Source organism: Cucurbita moschata, unplaced genomic scaffold (genome assembly GCF_002738365.1).
Source record: "Cucurbita moschata cultivar Rifu unplaced genomic scaffold, Cmos_1.0 Cmo_Scf00024, whole genome shotgun sequence".
Classification (NCBI taxonomy): Eukaryota; Viridiplantae; Streptophyta; class Magnoliopsida; order Cucurbitales; family Cucurbitaceae; genus Cucurbita; species Cucurbita moschata.
Genome location: NW_019268540.1, coordinates 3,558,841 through 3,573,858, shown reverse-complemented (window position 1 = coordinate 3,573,858; position 15,018 = coordinate 3,558,841). Strand labels below are relative to the sequence as shown.

Genomic DNA, 15,018 nt, shown 5'->3' with positions numbered 1-15,018 from the left:
GTATCAGAGCCATGCCCTAAACTTAGTTGTGCCAATAGATTGGTAAATCTTAAATGTCGAACAAAGAACTCCAAAAGAAAAAGAGTCGAGACTCGATTAAGGGAGGTCGAACAAAGGACTCCAAAAGAAAAGAGGTCGAGCCTCGATTAATGGGAGGTCAAACAAAGGACTCCAAAAGAAAAGGAGTCGAGCCTCGATTAAGGAGAGGATCATGCCCTAAACTTAGTCGTGCCAATAGATTGGTAAATCCTTAAATGTCGAACAAAAAACTCCAAAAGAAAAGGAGTCGAGCCTCGATTAAGGGGAGGATTATGATCTAAACTTAGTCGTGCTAATAGATTGATAAATTCTTAAATGTCGAACAAAAGATAATGAGTCGAGTCTCGATTAAGGGAAGAATGTACTTTATTCGAGGAGAGGTATTGGACGATGAAAGTCTTACACCAATAATATTGGTGTGGAATTGTGATATCAAACAGACACAATTGTCGGATAAATTTGTAATTTTATATTTTATTTATTTTATCTATTATTATTTCTTAATGTAGTAGCGGAGGAGTGTGGGTGTGCTTAAACCCTAAACCCCAAGGAAGATCAATCTCCTCTTCGTCTTCCCCTCGATTCAAATTCATCACATCAATGGCGCGAGTGATTCGACCATTGAGAAAATGCCTTCAGTTTTCTTCTTCTTCTTCTCACAAGGCTCTCATGTCGCAGGCGCACCGACTAAATCCCATTCCATTTCCTCCTGAAAACCCCTGCGTTCTCTTCAAGACACTGCGCCATTACATATCCGAGATGCGTAGATCTGCGTTCGAAGGCAGCATTCTCAGACTTCTCCGTAACGAAATCCGATATGAACTCGAACGGCATCCTCCCGATCAGGTTGGCTTCTCTATTATTCTCTCTGCCGCGAGTTGAAATATGAAATATGAGAAGTTCTAGACGAAGTTAATTTAGTGCCTAGTGGATTATCGTAGTTCCTCAATTTTTGTATTGTAGCTCTGTAGTTAGTTTGGAAGAGTTCTCGATGTTAATAATTGCATGTATGGATGGGTTCTGCCTTCGAAGTAACAGAAGCTTTATGAGTGTCCCCAAATTAACTGCACGCGAAAACTTTACGAACGTTCAGAAAATTGAGCATCGCCGTTGTTTAGTGGGCTGTTCTTCCGAGGTTCAGCTATTCTGTAGTAAAAAATTTCGATTGAATAGTTTCGTCGTCCATGCTTTCCTTTAACTACTAACATCTTCGTAGGAGTGTTTGTACTTTTAATTGGTTTGGTGATGTGGGTGTTAGATGATGAAAGTCCCACATCAGCTGCTAATGTAGGGAATGATCATGAGTTTATAATGAAAGAATACTCTCTCCATTGATCATGAGTTAATTTAGGGAATGATCATGAGTTTATAATGAAAGAATACTCTCTCCATTGATCATGAGTTAATTTAGGGAATGATCATGAGTTTATAATGAAAGAATACTCTCTTCATTGGTATGAGGCCTTTTGGGGAAGCCCAGAGCAAACCCACGAGAGCTTATCCTCAAAGTGGAGAATATCATACCATTGTGAAGAGTGTATTCGTCGGTAGGATCAATGGGATCAATCTCATTTTTCAGCCACTAACAATGCAAATAAATTGTGGGTATTTGGAGTTGGAATTTGCATTCAGATATTCTTGTTTCGATGCTTCATTCGCAAGGGCTAAACCACCATTACAATAGCGGATTGGTTATGGTAAATTCAATCGCATATTATATTCAAATACTCTTCAATTGTCAGCTAGAAATTGGTACAAGGTCCCAGAAGCAGATATAGTGTTAATTGGAGAGAAAATAACATTATAAGTCCTGATACTATGTTGAATCACCACTGAAACATTAAACAGAATACTCAAGCTGTTGGTTTACATTAAATAGCTTTAATTAGTTTTGATTGTTTTCCAGTTTCGATTTTGAGATCTCTTCTCATTTTCAGCCTGTTACAAAATTTGGCGCCTTTACAATTGATGAAAGGCCAGGCGAGCAGTGGATCAGATTGGAAAGAGAGTATGGGGAGAATGAGAATATAAAGATTGAAGTGACCATGTTTGATCACGCTAGGACGCCTCCTGGGGAAGATGTGCTTCTTCACATTACCATTATTGTCAATATAACCAAAAGAGATAGCAGTGAAGTTTTGGAGATTATGTGTTCAGCTTGGCCAAATGATCTAGAGATTGACAGGCTTTTGACACGCCGAGGTGAAAAGATGCCAGCTCAACCCTATGCTGGACCAGCATTCAAGTATGATTTCCAAAGCCCTTAAATTTTTTTGTACTCTGATTCCAAGTATGATGAACAGTAGTAGCAAATAATTACGTGCATATGATGTCGGTGACAATCTTCAGCTTATTGTTCTTATTTAAATATATCTCCTTGCCTCAATTATTAAACCGATGTTTCTTCCAGCTTCCTGAGAATTAATTTCGTGCACAGGGAATTGGATGATGACTTGCAAAACTCACTCTATGACTATCTTGAAGCAAGGGGGGTGGACGATCAGCTAGCTGTTTTCTTGCATAAATATATGAAGAACAAGGATAAAACCGAATTCATTAGGTGGATGGAAACCGTAAAAGCATTCATTGAAGTTAATTGAAATTGATTCTGCAGTATTTTCAGATGAGAAATAGTTGTTTGCTGTTGGCGCTACCGATATCTATTTCTGGTATGTAATATTGACCCTTTTGTATTAGACTATCCAATATATGAAGTATTTTATACAAAATTAAAGAGGATGATTGTCTTCATAACAAGATTCCAGCTTCCGTTCCTGTCTACTCTTCGAGAATACATTATTATGTGACTTATATCTTCTAGGTCTGAACTTTCCTAGTGGATTAATCGACTGTGAAGTATAAAAGGTACGAAATCAAGAAAATGGCTTGTCGACAATCTTATGCCACATTAAACCTACTTGATTTCAGTAGAGATGATCTGTTGGGTCTTTCCTTTTCATTGTTTCACAGTATTTTTCTCCATGCGTATTAGTTTTATCTTCTATGTCGAACGTGAAACAAGATTTGAATTATTGACTATTAATGTCGAACATGAAACAAGATTTGAATTATTGACCATTAATGTCGAACATTAAACAAGATTTGAATGATTGACCATTACTATTATCAAGACTTTTGCACATTTTTTTACCAGAAGGGGAAAGTCTAAAGGGGACAATATCTGCGGTGGACTTGGGTTGTTACAAATGGCATCCAAGCCAGACACCGAATAATGTGGTAGCGAGGACATTGGACCCCTAATGGGGGTGCACTGTGAGATCCTACATTGGTTGGAGAGGAGAGCGAAACATTCCTTATAAGAGTGTAGAAACCTCTCTCTATACACGCGCTTTAAAATTTTGACGAAAAGTCCAAGAGTAATCAGCAAGGTAAACTTCTGTTTATCTTCTTACAGTTACAGCCTCAGGGAGAAACCTAAACAGTCTAGCTCATGCAGTTCATTACAATAATGCTTTGGATCCACGAGTCTATTTGGTGACAGCGCCATGTCGCCATCAAACCTTGCTGCTCCCCTGCCTGATGGCAGTACTGGTGAGGCCCCCGACAGATAATTCTCCAGCGGTGGCCATTGGCCAGCTGCCACTTGCTTGTAAAGAGGCTGCATGTCCCAGACATCAAGCTCAAAGGTATAGACTAATTTAGAGAATTTTCATGATTTTATAATCAAATAATACTATCTCCATTGGTACGAGGCATTTTAGGAAAGTCTAAAATAAAGTCATAAAAGCTTAGGCTCAGAAGGGACAATATATACCATTATGGAGAGTCGTGTTCATCTAATAAAATGAACCAATAATTAGTGCATGCGTAGAAGGGTTGTGAATCACTGAATGCGCTTGAATTCCAAGTGATTTACTGAAGCCTGCAGAGCAAGAGCACACACGCTCGAATTTATACCCAACTTACAAGGTATTTTAGCCACTTTTCTGTCTCGCCTGTAAGCATTTTGGTGGCTATCCATTGAAACTTGTTGCAGCCATGGAAGTTCATCTGCTAATGACTTGATTCCGGTGGTTTCTGGCTCAGGTTTTGCACAAAGATTCATGGGTTATAGAACTTTGGGGGTATACTTGACTTTTTAGATGACAAAACTTACTTTTTTAAAATTATTACGGAAACGGAAAAGGTATGAAATGGTACGAAATTTTAGAATAAATTACTTTTATTGAGCTTTAAAATATCACAACCAGCAGAATGCAAGTTTTTTTGAAATTATTACCGAACTAACTATTGAATTAGGTTTAGGCTGACCAATGTTTAGAGCTCGATCAAAAAGGAATCGATGGAATGACCAATGTTTAGAGCTCGATAAAAAAGGAATCGATGGAACCGATTGATAGATCCTCGACCCTAAATTTATTATTATTATTTTTATCTATTCGTTAAACTAAATCTTGAACTTCTTAATTATTTATTTAGGAGTTACAATTTATTTAATTAGTACTACTTTTTTTTTTATATTTAGGGTAAATGCTTTTTTTCTATATTTTTATTTATAATCTATTAAATTTTAATTTAGGATTTGTATTCTATATTTTTATTAGAAAAATATTAGATTTACTGCTTAAAGATTTAGAATTTAGGATTTATGGGCCGATTTTTAGGTTGTAAAGAACTCAAAGAAGAAACAAATCAAAATATTGAACCCAATACTGACGGCCCAGCTTCTTTCTATATCTACGAAGCCCAATAAACGAGCCCATTTATATGACACCAGAGGACTTTCATAAACCCCTAATTTTCTCTTCAAATTCCCTCCTCTTCTCAGTCATTGTGCCGCCGCCGCCGTCGTCATCTCTCAATCTCTGGTAATCCTCTCTCTCTCTCTGGCGAGCGATTGTTGTTCTTCTCACCCATGGCCATTGTTATCTCTTCCCTTTTGTCCACAATTACTCAGATCGGCCCATATTTGACTATCAGAATCGAAAGGCCCCCTCCCCCATTAGAACGAATAGATTAGTGGATTACCCTACAAGTATTTGATTTCTTTTCAGATTGTTGGTTCTTGGTTTCATTTTAATTGGTTTGTCTGTTTATTTTGTTTTACAGTTTCTTTGCTACAGGAAGGAGAACTAACTTCTAATTGAGAAGAAAAATGTCAGCGTGAGTAGAAACTTGTTTGTAGCAATTGCTATTTTCCCTGTCAATTGCCATTTATTTTTGTGTTATATCTCGTCGCTTCGTTTTCAATGTCTTGGATATAGACAATGCTTTCATTCATAAGAAGTGAAATCTGCTGCTTGCAATCAACTAGTTGAGCGCTTGCTATACTAGGGTATGATTTAGAAAGACGTTTATTCATGGAGTCTCGATTGGTGAAGGCGATTAAACTGTAAATCTTGATGACTTGAGATGCTTATTAATACGTCTTGGTCTTGGGTCGTACGAATTATGTAACTTTGAACTTCTGTATGTGATTTATACGTTGCTCTGTAGTATTAGTTCGCGAAGGTTAATGGTTCCTCATATGTCACTTGTCTAGTAGTGAACTATTATTGAAGCTTCTTCATTTGTTAACGAATATTTGCTGCAACGGGTTTTTAATTGCCTTAAGTTGTTTTAGCAGCATGCCATAGAGGAATATTGAAACCCTTTCAACTTGTTTTCTTTTGCAGTGATGAAGGTGCAGTTGTGGTTGAGGCTCCCACCCCAGCTCTAGGTGAGCCGATGGACATTGAGACTGCTTTGCAGCTTGTTCTTAGAAAGTCATTGGCTCATGGTGGGCTTGTTCGCGGCCTACACGAGAGTGCTAAAGCTATTGAGAAGCATGCTGCTCAGCTCTGTGTCTTGGGGGAAGACTGCAATCAGCCAGATTATATCAAACTAGTCAAAGCACTTTGTGCCGAGCACAACGTCAACTTGATGACAGTTCCTAGCGCAAAGACCCTTGGCGAGTGGGCTGGTGTAAGTGTTGTTTAATCTTGTTTAGACATATTTCTTAACTTTCCATCTAGATATAATAGTTTACCTTCTCCGTGTTTTCATTATCGCTTGCACGATTATGAACTATGCTATACTAATTCCACCAACATTGCAAGATTGAACCTGTTACCTATTGATATTTAGCTTCATGTTTACATGTTCTAGAGTATATTAGGATTTACCCATAATATCTTTATGCTTCACGTTTACCTAAAGTGACCTGCTAACACCACCTTGATAACTTTGGTTTTGCATTCTTTCCCATATGAGTTCAGCCTAAGTAATTTTCTTTTTCATATTTTGTCTTATGAAGCTATGCAAGATTGATTCTGAAGGAAAGGCAAGGAAAGTTGTCGGTTGCTCTTGTGTGGTAGTTAAGGTACATCTGTGTGCTCATTCACTTCTCGAGCAAATATTCTGCTCGTTATCTTATAAAACACTATTGTTTACTTGGAATTTGAATGTGTTATTACCAGGACTTTGGTGAGGATCACGAGGCACTTCACATTGTTCAGAAGCATGTGAGTTCAAATTGATTATCAAAATGGTCTGCCGAGACAACAGTTGTTGGTCTCACTTAGAAAGTTTTTGATCGGTAGTTATGTTTAGATTTGGCGCACTGTTTTGTTTCTTAACAACACCCTATAATGTCTTCTTCTTTGTTTATCAATTGGAAAGACTGGTTTTTATCCTCCGAGTTCATTGATGTGGAGCTCATAATCATTCCGGCAAACAGAACAATTTGTTCATCAAGAGGATCCTTGCCAAGGAAAATCTGGAATTGATATTTATCATCTTTTTATGCTGAATTCATACTTAAATTAGAGTTTTAAAATGACAATTATCCTCGTTTGAAGCTTGCTGAAAGAAAATAATCTGTTATTTGCTGTTTGAAGTCATTCTTAGATTAATTTACAGCATGGAATGTTGTTGATAGTCAAAAGATGAACTTGGGGTTTGTATATTTCAAACGAAACTCTCCATGATCTCGAAACTTATGTCAGGTCGATATTAAAGGTGATTGTCAGAATATAAATGCATATGTGAATAATGTGACTGTAATTATTATCCATAATTTTGGTGTACTGTTTTTTCCAGGTAAAAAAATGGTTGGTAATTAATTATGTTCTGACATAGAACAAAGATTAACTTGCAAAAACACAATAAGTTAAGTTTAAGATAAACAATAACGCCAATTTGTACTAAGCAATATTATCATATTAAGTATATGAATGAAGCCAATGCATATTATAGGCATGAAGTTTTCAAGGACAATACAACAAACAAACCCATTTTGGTTAAATGGGAACACATGAATTTGGATTGAGAGCAATTTTGGTAAAGAACAAGCTTCAAATTCAAAAGCAATTTTAGTATTCGATTCTCAAGAAGACAATAAATGAACATTTTGAGTGTTGAAATAATTATTAAAAAAAAATTAAATTCTTAATAACCCAGTTCATAAGTTGAATGTGGTCACACTCGCATTGAACCAGTGCTAAGTAATCAGCGCCAAAAACGAAGCCAAAAGGCGCCAAGGGAAAAAGAGAACGAACAAGAAACGAGGGAAAAAGAATTGAACTTTATCGGATTTGAAGCCCAAGGAATGAACCAAAATTGATTCCAAGCGACAAATCCGAAACTACCCATTATTCTTCAACTCCCTATTTGCATGCTCCAAACACCTTTGAACAAGACGTAGCTGTGGTTTCTATGACTCATTTCGACGACTGAATTGAAATTTTGGATATGAGCTCGTCTGAGAAAGAGCTCGAGGAGCAGCTTAAGGAGGTCGGGACTGAGCTCCTAAACCCTCCTTCTTCCACTGATGCGCTTCTCAAAGCTCTCGATGTAAGGATGCGATTCTACTCTCTTCTCTTTTACACTGCTCGTTTCGCCTCTTGTTATGCATAATTTTTCTGGGTTTTCGTTAATTTACATGAATTTCAAATGGGTTTTTATGGGTTTCACTTGAGAAACCACCTGTTCTTATCTCTTCATGCCTCGATATGAATTGGGGGTACCAAAGATTACGCCTCTTTCCCTAACGCTTTTCGAAGATTTTAAGGTTTTCTGCAATTTACATTAGCTTACCAAGAAAATATTGAGTCAATACTTCAGTAGGACTCGTAGAGTAATAGGGGAAATTCTTGCAAGGTAATTGCCCCATCAGGCCTTCGTGATAGAACACTGCTCATTGTTCATCTGCCTGCCACCAAATTATTTGCTACTTTTTACATGAAGGGTAAGTTTATTATGATTTTTGGGATCCAGCCAACTAAAAACATGTTCTAAACCTGAAATTGGTGTTAGGGGAAGCGTTTAATTAGAGTTTATTGCAAAAGTTTTTCTCTAGGAGTTGATTTCGTTTGGGATATGTGTTCCGTTCCCCCTCGGGGTAGTTAGTCTGATTATGTAACTTCTGTCCCAATTTTGTTCAGAAAGCTGAGTGTCTATTAACAAATGTGGAGCAATCGCCAACGAAATCTATGCGTGATGCACTCCTGCCCTTGATGAAAGCGTTAGTTTCCGATAAGCTTATGAAGCACTCAGACGAGGATGTCAAGGTTACCGTAACATCCTGCATTACCGAAATAACAAGAATTACAGCGCCAGATGCCCCTTACGATGATGAGAAAATGAAGGTAACTTTGAAGCTGCTCATTCTCGACAAGCATGTTCTGGTGGATTTTTTAGTTATTTCTTCGATTTCCACTGGTGCAGGTTACTTTTCAGTTGACTTTAGAAGCTTTTAGAAAGTTGTCACATATGTCGGGTCGTTGTTATACAAAGGCTTTATCCATTCTTGACGCTGTTGCAAAGGTCCGTTCGTGCTTAGTGATGCTGGATCTGGAGTGTGACAGTTTGATTCTCGAGATGATCCAGAGTTTTCTAAAGATCATTAGGTAGTTCATAAAATTTTCTTTTCGTGCTATTTTAACTTCGATTTGGAGAGGTTTCTCCGATCTTGATGTTATGTTTCTGATATTCTAAACTTTATTTTGTTCGTCTAATCTTGATTTATTTTCTCCAAATTCTAAGGTCCAACCATCCACCTGCTGTTTTTTCAGCCATGGAAGCAATTATGACTAATGTGTTAGATGAGAGTGAAGAAATCTCATCGGATCTTCTCAGGCCTATTTTAGTTAGTGTCCGAAAGGAAAATCAGGTATCTCCCGTGTTTCTTATTCCTAACTTTATTTCTTTTATATTATCCTCGATTAATTGGTTCGCTCGTTATTATAGGAAGCAGGTTCTATTTCGTGGAAATTGGGAGAAAAGGTTATGTCTAACTGTGCTACTAAGCTCCAGCCTTATCTTATGGGTGCGATTCAGTCTCTCGGTGCTTCATTGGATGACTACGCTCCTATAGTTGTTTCTATATGCCAAAATGGAACGGTTAACATTGATGCTGGGAATCATTTGGTGAGTTCTACCGACTAATACTGAAAGATGTTTGAATTGGTACGGTTGAGAATGGTTATATATAGATGAATTGCCTCATAAGGTTAATATGTGTGAGTTCTCACATCGGTTGGAGAGGAGAACAAAGCATTCTTTATAAGGGTGTGGAAATCTCTCCTGAGTAGATGCGTTTTAAAAACCTTGTGGGAAAGCCTTAAAGAGAACAATATCGGCTAGCGGTGGGTTTGGGCTGTTACAAATGGTATCAAAGCCAAACACTGGGCGATCGAATGAGGGTGGACACGAGGTGGTGTGCCAGCAAGGACGCTAGGCCTTGAAGGGGGGTGGATTGGGGGGTCACACATCGATTGGAGAAAGGAACGAGTGCCAGCGAGGACATTGGGCCTCGAAGGAGGGTGGATTGTGAGATCCCATATCGGTTGGGGAGGAGAACAAAACATTCTTTATAAGGGTGTGGAAACCTCTCCTTAGTAGACACATTTTAAAAACCTCGTGGGGAAGCTCGAAAGGGAAAGCCCGAAGAGGACAATATCTCCTAGCGGTGGGCTTGGGCCATTACAACATTTGCTTAAGAATATATAGTTACTCGACACAGTCTTGTGCTCATGGGCATCAAGTTCCAAGAATAAATGCCTCGGTTAATTTGTTAGAAGAGCCACATAAGCAACCCGATGTCTTAACCTAAATATATGTATAGAGCCGAACCTCATTCCTCTTTAGTCTTCGTATTATCTTTGAAACTAACTAAACTTCATGTCAAGTCTTGATGAGATGATCCTTTATGAAACTGCTTTTATGACATTTTATTGAATGATTCAGGAAAATGGAAAGAGCGAAGAGAAGACGATGAATTCAAACGAGCCGACACTGGTATGTATTTTTATCTATATGTTATCCAATTTCTTCTGAATCCCGCACCCTAAAAAAATCCACATTAACGGCTTCTGGAGTGCAATATCGTAAACTAATATATAATCGTGCCAAATAGGTGACGGAGAGGCATACACCAAATGCAAGTATTGAAGAGAATCCTCAAACCGATGCTGCTTCAGAATCATTGATATCCAATGGTATAGATGCAGCCAAGAATGACAACACAATCAAGGCGTCCTCGAGAAAATCACAAAAACAGAGTAAGCAATCAAAAACGACAGAAACTGAAGAACCTGACAGTTTAGACTCTGTACCAAAGAAACGAGGCAGGAAACCGAACTCCTTAATGAATCCAGATGAAGGCTATGATCATTATTGGATTGGAAAAGGACGGGAAAAGTTCAGGCTATCCAATCGCAGAAAGTCTAATGTCGAAGAAACTAATTTTTCTCCTGTACGACGAAAAGTAAGAAAGGTTTCTTTGCCAACAGAGGTAGAAAAAGAGTCTTCACATGCTGAAGAGAAACGTACACGATCTGAAAACGAAGCGGTAAATGAGAACATGAAAAAGGAAGAAAAAGCTCAGGCGAGTTCGAGGAAATCTAAAGTTGGTAAGGCTCGGAAGGATAAAGGAACTAAATTTTCTTCCGTAAGCCGAGGTGAAAAGGCTTCTTTGTCGACGAAGGTAGAAGGGGAGTCCTCTGCACATGCTGAAGAGAAACATATACAATCGGAAGACGAAGTGGTGAACGAGAACATGAAAAAGACAGAAAAAAAAGCTCAGGCGAGTTCGAGGAAATCTAAAGTTGGTAAGTCGAGGAAGAAAAAAGTACCTAAATTTTCTTCTGTAAGCCCAAGACTCGAAACGGCTTCTTTGTCAACAGAGGTAGAAAAGGAGTCTTCCGCACATGCTGAAGAGAAATGTATACGATCTGAAGACGAAGTGGTAAACGAGACCATGAAAATGATGGAAGAAAAGGCTCCAGCAAGGTCAAGGAAATCTAAAGTCGTTGAATCCGAGAAGGATAAAACAACCCTCGATCCTGGATGTGTTGTTTCAGAAGATACTTCCGATTACAAGGAAAAACGATCGGTGCATTTGGTTATGAAGTTGAGAGCGAAGAGCACCGATGGGGATGAATCAGCAGCAGACCGAAAGGGTGTTATCGTGAAATCTCCGGATACTAATATGGATAGAAATGTTCATAAATCATCAACCTGTGAGGTACCACGAAAATTTCTTCGCTATTTGTCGTCTTTATTCTTCTGGTGCACCTTTTTATGGCATCTCGACATGTTCTTATCCATTTAATAGGTGAAGGATTCGAGATCTGCCAAGTTAAATGGCGATGATTACTCGGAAGAAACGGTTTCTTCCCAGGAAAAAGCTACAAGGAAGCACGCCATCGTGGAAAATGAGGTAAGAATTTCATAGTTTCCCTTTGTCTTGTAAATTGAAAGCACCTCATACTTCGATGATTCGAAATTAAGATATTTTTTTCAAATTTATTCTCGTGATGTCTGCTAACTCGTATTATCGACGTTCGTTTCAGGTAATAGACGTATTAAGTGCTGGAGAGGAACTGGTTGGTCGGAGAATAAAGGTTTGGTGGCCCCTGGACCGGAAGTGAGTAACCCTTTATTTATTTTTTCCCGACGAAGTTGTTTATGACTTGCTCCGTTAAAGTAACCAAATCGTCGAGCTTTTAATACCAACTTCGAAATGAAATGCTGTGGACACCCTTATTGTTCTCCATGTTTATGGGAGAATGTTATGGTGTACTTTTTAGTGCTTTCTCTTGTTGAGAGTAGAGTCACGAGGGTGCACGGTCTAAAATAGTGAAACCGTGACATGTTGCAAAATATCTCCCATATATATCTCTACCAGATCCTTACGAAATATCTACCATATATATCTCTAACCACAGGGACCAAGGAAAGTTGTAACCTCAAGGCCCCTCGGGCTATCAGGTGTTTGCTTCTTGGCTACCCTGAACGTGTCATAGGGTATATATTTCGGCATTCAGCCGATAAGAGACACGTAAATAGTCGGGATGTCATATTGGGGGAGGATGAAACTAATTGGGGTGGAGAATTAGCAAGGGCGATACCTTGCACAACGTCTGCTAAAACCCGACATTTACGAACGTAAAACTCCTTATTTCTTTGTTTTGCAGGTTTTACGAAGGCATTATTCAAAGTTTTGACCCTGTTAAGAGAAAGCACAAGGCAAGATAATCCTATCCTTCCCTCAACCATTTTATAACCAGTTCATATTATGAACAGCTTCACTTCACATATAACCACACCTTTGGTTTCGGGTTTCGGGTTTCGGGTTTCGGGTTTGCCTTTCTTGTCTTCGATTGTTTCATTTTTCTTTAGTTTCTGAATCTTTTTTATTTTTCATAGGTGTCGTATGATGACGGTGACGAAGAACTATTAAACCTCAAAAAGCAAAAATATGAGCTAATTGGAGTAGGTGTCTCACTTTTAACTATTTTAGCATATTTCCATGAGTTTTGTATTGCCATTTAAATTTGATTTCTCCTACTTTTCAATGTTATCCTGATGCAGGATGAGGAGACGGGTGTCCCGAAATCCGAAGCTTCGTTGGATATGTAAGCTTCGTTCTTACATAATCATAATTCGCTATAGAAATTTGTTCGTTTTAGCATCTGGAATCAAAGTGACCTGAAAGTTAACTAGTCGTTCGGTTTCTATATTGTTGTGATTGAGTTTTGTTTTGATTTAGCGTAGACCTCGAAAGAGGAAAGGGAAAATCAAGTCGGAATCGAACAAGAACGAAAAGACCAGTTTTCCGGCCAAAAGGTTGCTACTTGCTTGCTTGTCATTTGTTTACTTGTTTCATTTCACACTCTTATTTGGCCTCCAAGTTCTATCAAATTTTCATGGAATTATAGGGGTAGACCCAGGAAAAAACCTCAAGTTGAATCAGCAAAGTCGACCGAGAAAGCTGCCGATACTTCCATGCTCAAGAAACCTGTTATTACCGATGAATCAATGGACGATTCTGGGAGCATCAATGGTTCGAAAGGAAATGATAAAAAGCTTATAGACCTGATAGAAAACAATAGACTAAGGATTAGCTTAAAGTCGAAGCTGAATGCAGGCCGGGATTAACGCCCCGGAAACAAAGCAGAACCTCTGGGATTAAGAATTTAGCAGTATTAGAGGTACGAGTCGTCGTCAGCATACCGTCGTTTTGGGCGTTAGGAAAGACCATAGATCAGCTTAGTTCCTTTGTTTGTGTCATTAGAAGTAGAAAAGAAAAACAGTCTTTGATCTAACCAGTCTTGTAAACAGTACAGCCATCATATATAAACACCTCCATGCCTAAATCAGTTGCAGAATGATAGCAAAAGCAGACAGTTTTGTGTCAAAGCTTGACCTTCCTGACATGTGCAGATAATGTAAGTTATGATATTTGATATACATTGACAGATCCTATGCTGAATTTTTTGTACCGAAATTTGGAGCTGTAAGTTCGACGACGTCTTAAAGCTTCGTTTTTTAGTTCTTCCTTTCTTGCTGAGAATGGTAAGAATTGTTGAGAAAGTTAGGTTAGAACAATGGATATTGAACATGTAAATTGTTTTAGTTTAGTTTCTATGGTACTAAACACTAAAAAGTAAAAAGTGAATTTAAATTATTGATCTTTTGCTTAATTTCGGAATGTATAATCCTGAAAAATATAATTATTTGTAATTTTCAAAGAAGAAAAAGAAAATATTATAGGAGTAATGTTTGTGTGTGAGTTACGTTAACAATATTATTTACTAATCATTCATAATTAAATGCGATTAATAATATCTTTTTTGAAAAAGCATGTGCAATAAATTTTTATATTATTATACTCTCGGCCTTCTTGAAAAGCATTTTTTACACTATTTTGATTTGAAACCATCGTTAGCTATGCAGTCGAGGCGTGAGTGAGTGGTGAGTTGTGGCACTATAGAGGTTAAAATAGAATTGAATCCTCATTTTGACTCGAAAAAATAAGACTCTAGTGGTTTATCAGAACAAATAATAAAAGAATCTACAGAAAATGGAAAAGGTGCACTCGGTGCTAACTTGCTCGCAGCACTTTTGTCTCTGTCTTGCCATCATCTACCACAACTGCCAATGGAGACGAAGAAATGGTTGTTGATAGACAAAAAGATGTGATCTGGGAGTTCATGCAATGAAATTGTTCAACCGAGAAGGCAGGGAAGAAAAGATATGCATAGGAACCCGGATAAAGATTATAAAAAAATAGCACTCATTTCAATCGAAAATCTAAGTCGGATCGCAGTGAAATGAAAAAGGCAATTGAAGCTCTAAGTCTTTTTGTGATAGTCTTCACTAACAATCATGTCAAGAATTAAACTAGCGTTAAGCGAATTAACATAATTCAACTTTTTGTTACATTTATTAAGCAATGTTGGTAAGAATCCAATGCGCCCCAAAAACCTAAAAGTGCCGTTTTAACGGTTTTTATATAATGTTTTTATTTTAGCAAAATAAAAACGAAATTGAAATATATTTTTTAGTATAATTTTAACATGATGGGTGGGAATTTCAACATTTTTTCTTTCAAAAAGAACCCATGATAAGTCACAATCACCACAAATCATTATTCACTTTCTCATACTTTTCATGGCAACAGAGCTTTAATTATTAATACATCGAATCATTAAAAAAAAAAAAAAAAAAAAAAAAAAAAAAAAAAAAAATTTT

At 37.7% G+C, this 15,018-nt stretch overlaps 3 protein-coding genes across 6 annotated transcripts; all 3 read left to right on the top strand.

The window, feature by feature from the left end:
- Positions 1 to 556: 556 nt before the first annotated feature.
- On the top strand, positions 557 to 2,935 carry LOC111460618 (uncharacterized protein At2g39795, mitochondrial). The gene is made up of 3 exons (XM_023103821.1): positions 557 to 885; positions 1,977 to 2,284; positions 2,477 to 2,935. The coding sequence occupies exons 1-3, from the start codon at positions 640 to 642 to the stop codon at positions 2,637 to 2,639; spliced, it is 717 nt and encodes a 238-aa protein (XP_022959589.1). The 5' UTR covers positions 557 to 639; the 3' UTR covers positions 2,640 to 2,935.
- A 1,838-nt stretch (positions 2,936 to 4,773) lies between these two features.
- On the top strand, positions 4,774 to 6,791 carry LOC111461217 (40S ribosomal protein S12-like). Its single transcript, XM_023104734.1, has 5 exons — positions 4,774 to 4,868; positions 5,110 to 5,163; positions 5,676 to 5,964; positions 6,296 to 6,361; positions 6,459 to 6,791. The coding sequence occupies exons 2-5, from the start codon at positions 5,156 to 5,158 to the stop codon at positions 6,516 to 6,518; spliced, it is 423 nt and encodes a 140-aa protein (XP_022960502.1). The 5' UTR covers positions 4,774 to 4,868; positions 5,110 to 5,155; the 3' UTR covers positions 6,519 to 6,791.
- An 805-nt stretch (positions 6,792 to 7,596) lies between these two features.
- LOC111460907 lies at positions 7,597 to 13,767 on the top strand. 4 transcript variants are annotated; one of them, XM_023104271.1, is made up of 15 exons: positions 7,598 to 7,833; positions 8,424 to 8,627; positions 8,707 to 8,888; positions 9,025 to 9,151; positions 9,229 to 9,408; positions 10,228 to 10,278; positions 10,397 to 11,090; positions 11,166 to 11,506; positions 11,597 to 11,701; positions 11,835 to 11,908; positions 12,459 to 12,510; positions 12,691 to 12,756; positions 12,856 to 12,899; positions 13,039 to 13,110; positions 13,203 to 13,767. In XM_023104271.1, the coding sequence occupies exons 1-15, from the start codon at positions 7,732 to 7,734 to the stop codon at positions 13,420 to 13,422; spliced, it is 2,514 nt and encodes an 837-aa protein (XP_022960039.1). In that variant the 5' UTR covers positions 7,598 to 7,731; the 3' UTR covers positions 13,423 to 13,767. The 4 variants fall into 4 exon arrangements, with proteins under 4 accessions (XP_022960037.1, XP_022960039.1, XP_022960036.1 ...); XM_023104269.1 differs by having other exon boundaries at positions 7,597 to 7,833; positions 10,397 to 11,506; positions 13,034 to 13,110; XM_023104268.1 differs by having other exon boundaries at positions 7,599 to 7,833; positions 10,397 to 11,506.
- The last annotated feature ends 1,251 nt before the right edge of the window (positions 13,768 to 15,018 follow it).

Bases quoted from the DNA above. Each gene is read 5' to 3' on its own strand.
- LOC111460907 (XM_023104268.1), top strand. From the start codon at position 7,732: ATGAGCTCGTCTGAGAAAGAGCTCGAGGAGCAGCTTAAGGAGGTCGGG. The intron at 8,628-8,706 runs GTAACTTTGAAG...CCACTGGTGCAG, and splicing joins ACGATGATGAGAAAATGAAG to GTTACTTTTCAGTTGACTTT. The intron at 11,702-11,834 runs GTAAGAATTTCA...CGTTCGTTTCAG, and splicing joins ACGCCATCGTGGAAAATGAG to GTAATAGACGTATTAAGTGC.
- LOC111461217 (XM_023104734.1), top strand. The intron at 5,965-6,295 runs GTAAGTGTTGTT...TGTCTTATGAAG, and splicing joins CCCTTGGCGAGTGGGCTGGT to CTATGCAAGATTGATTCTGA. The intron at 6,362-6,458 runs GTACATCTGTGT...TGTTATTACCAG, and splicing joins GCTCTTGTGTGGTAGTTAAG to GACTTTGGTGAGGATCACGA.
- LOC111460618 (XM_023103821.1), top strand. From the start codon at position 640: ATGGCGCGAGTGATTCGACCATTGAGAAAATGCCTTCAGTTTTCTTCT. The intron at 886-1,976 runs GTTGGCTTCTCT...TCTCATTTTCAG, and splicing joins AACGGCATCCTCCCGATCAG to CCTGTTACAAAATTTGGCGC. The intron at 2,285-2,476 runs GTATGATTTCCA...TTTCGTGCACAG, and splicing joins TATGCTGGACCAGCATTCAA to GGAATTGGATGATGACTTGC.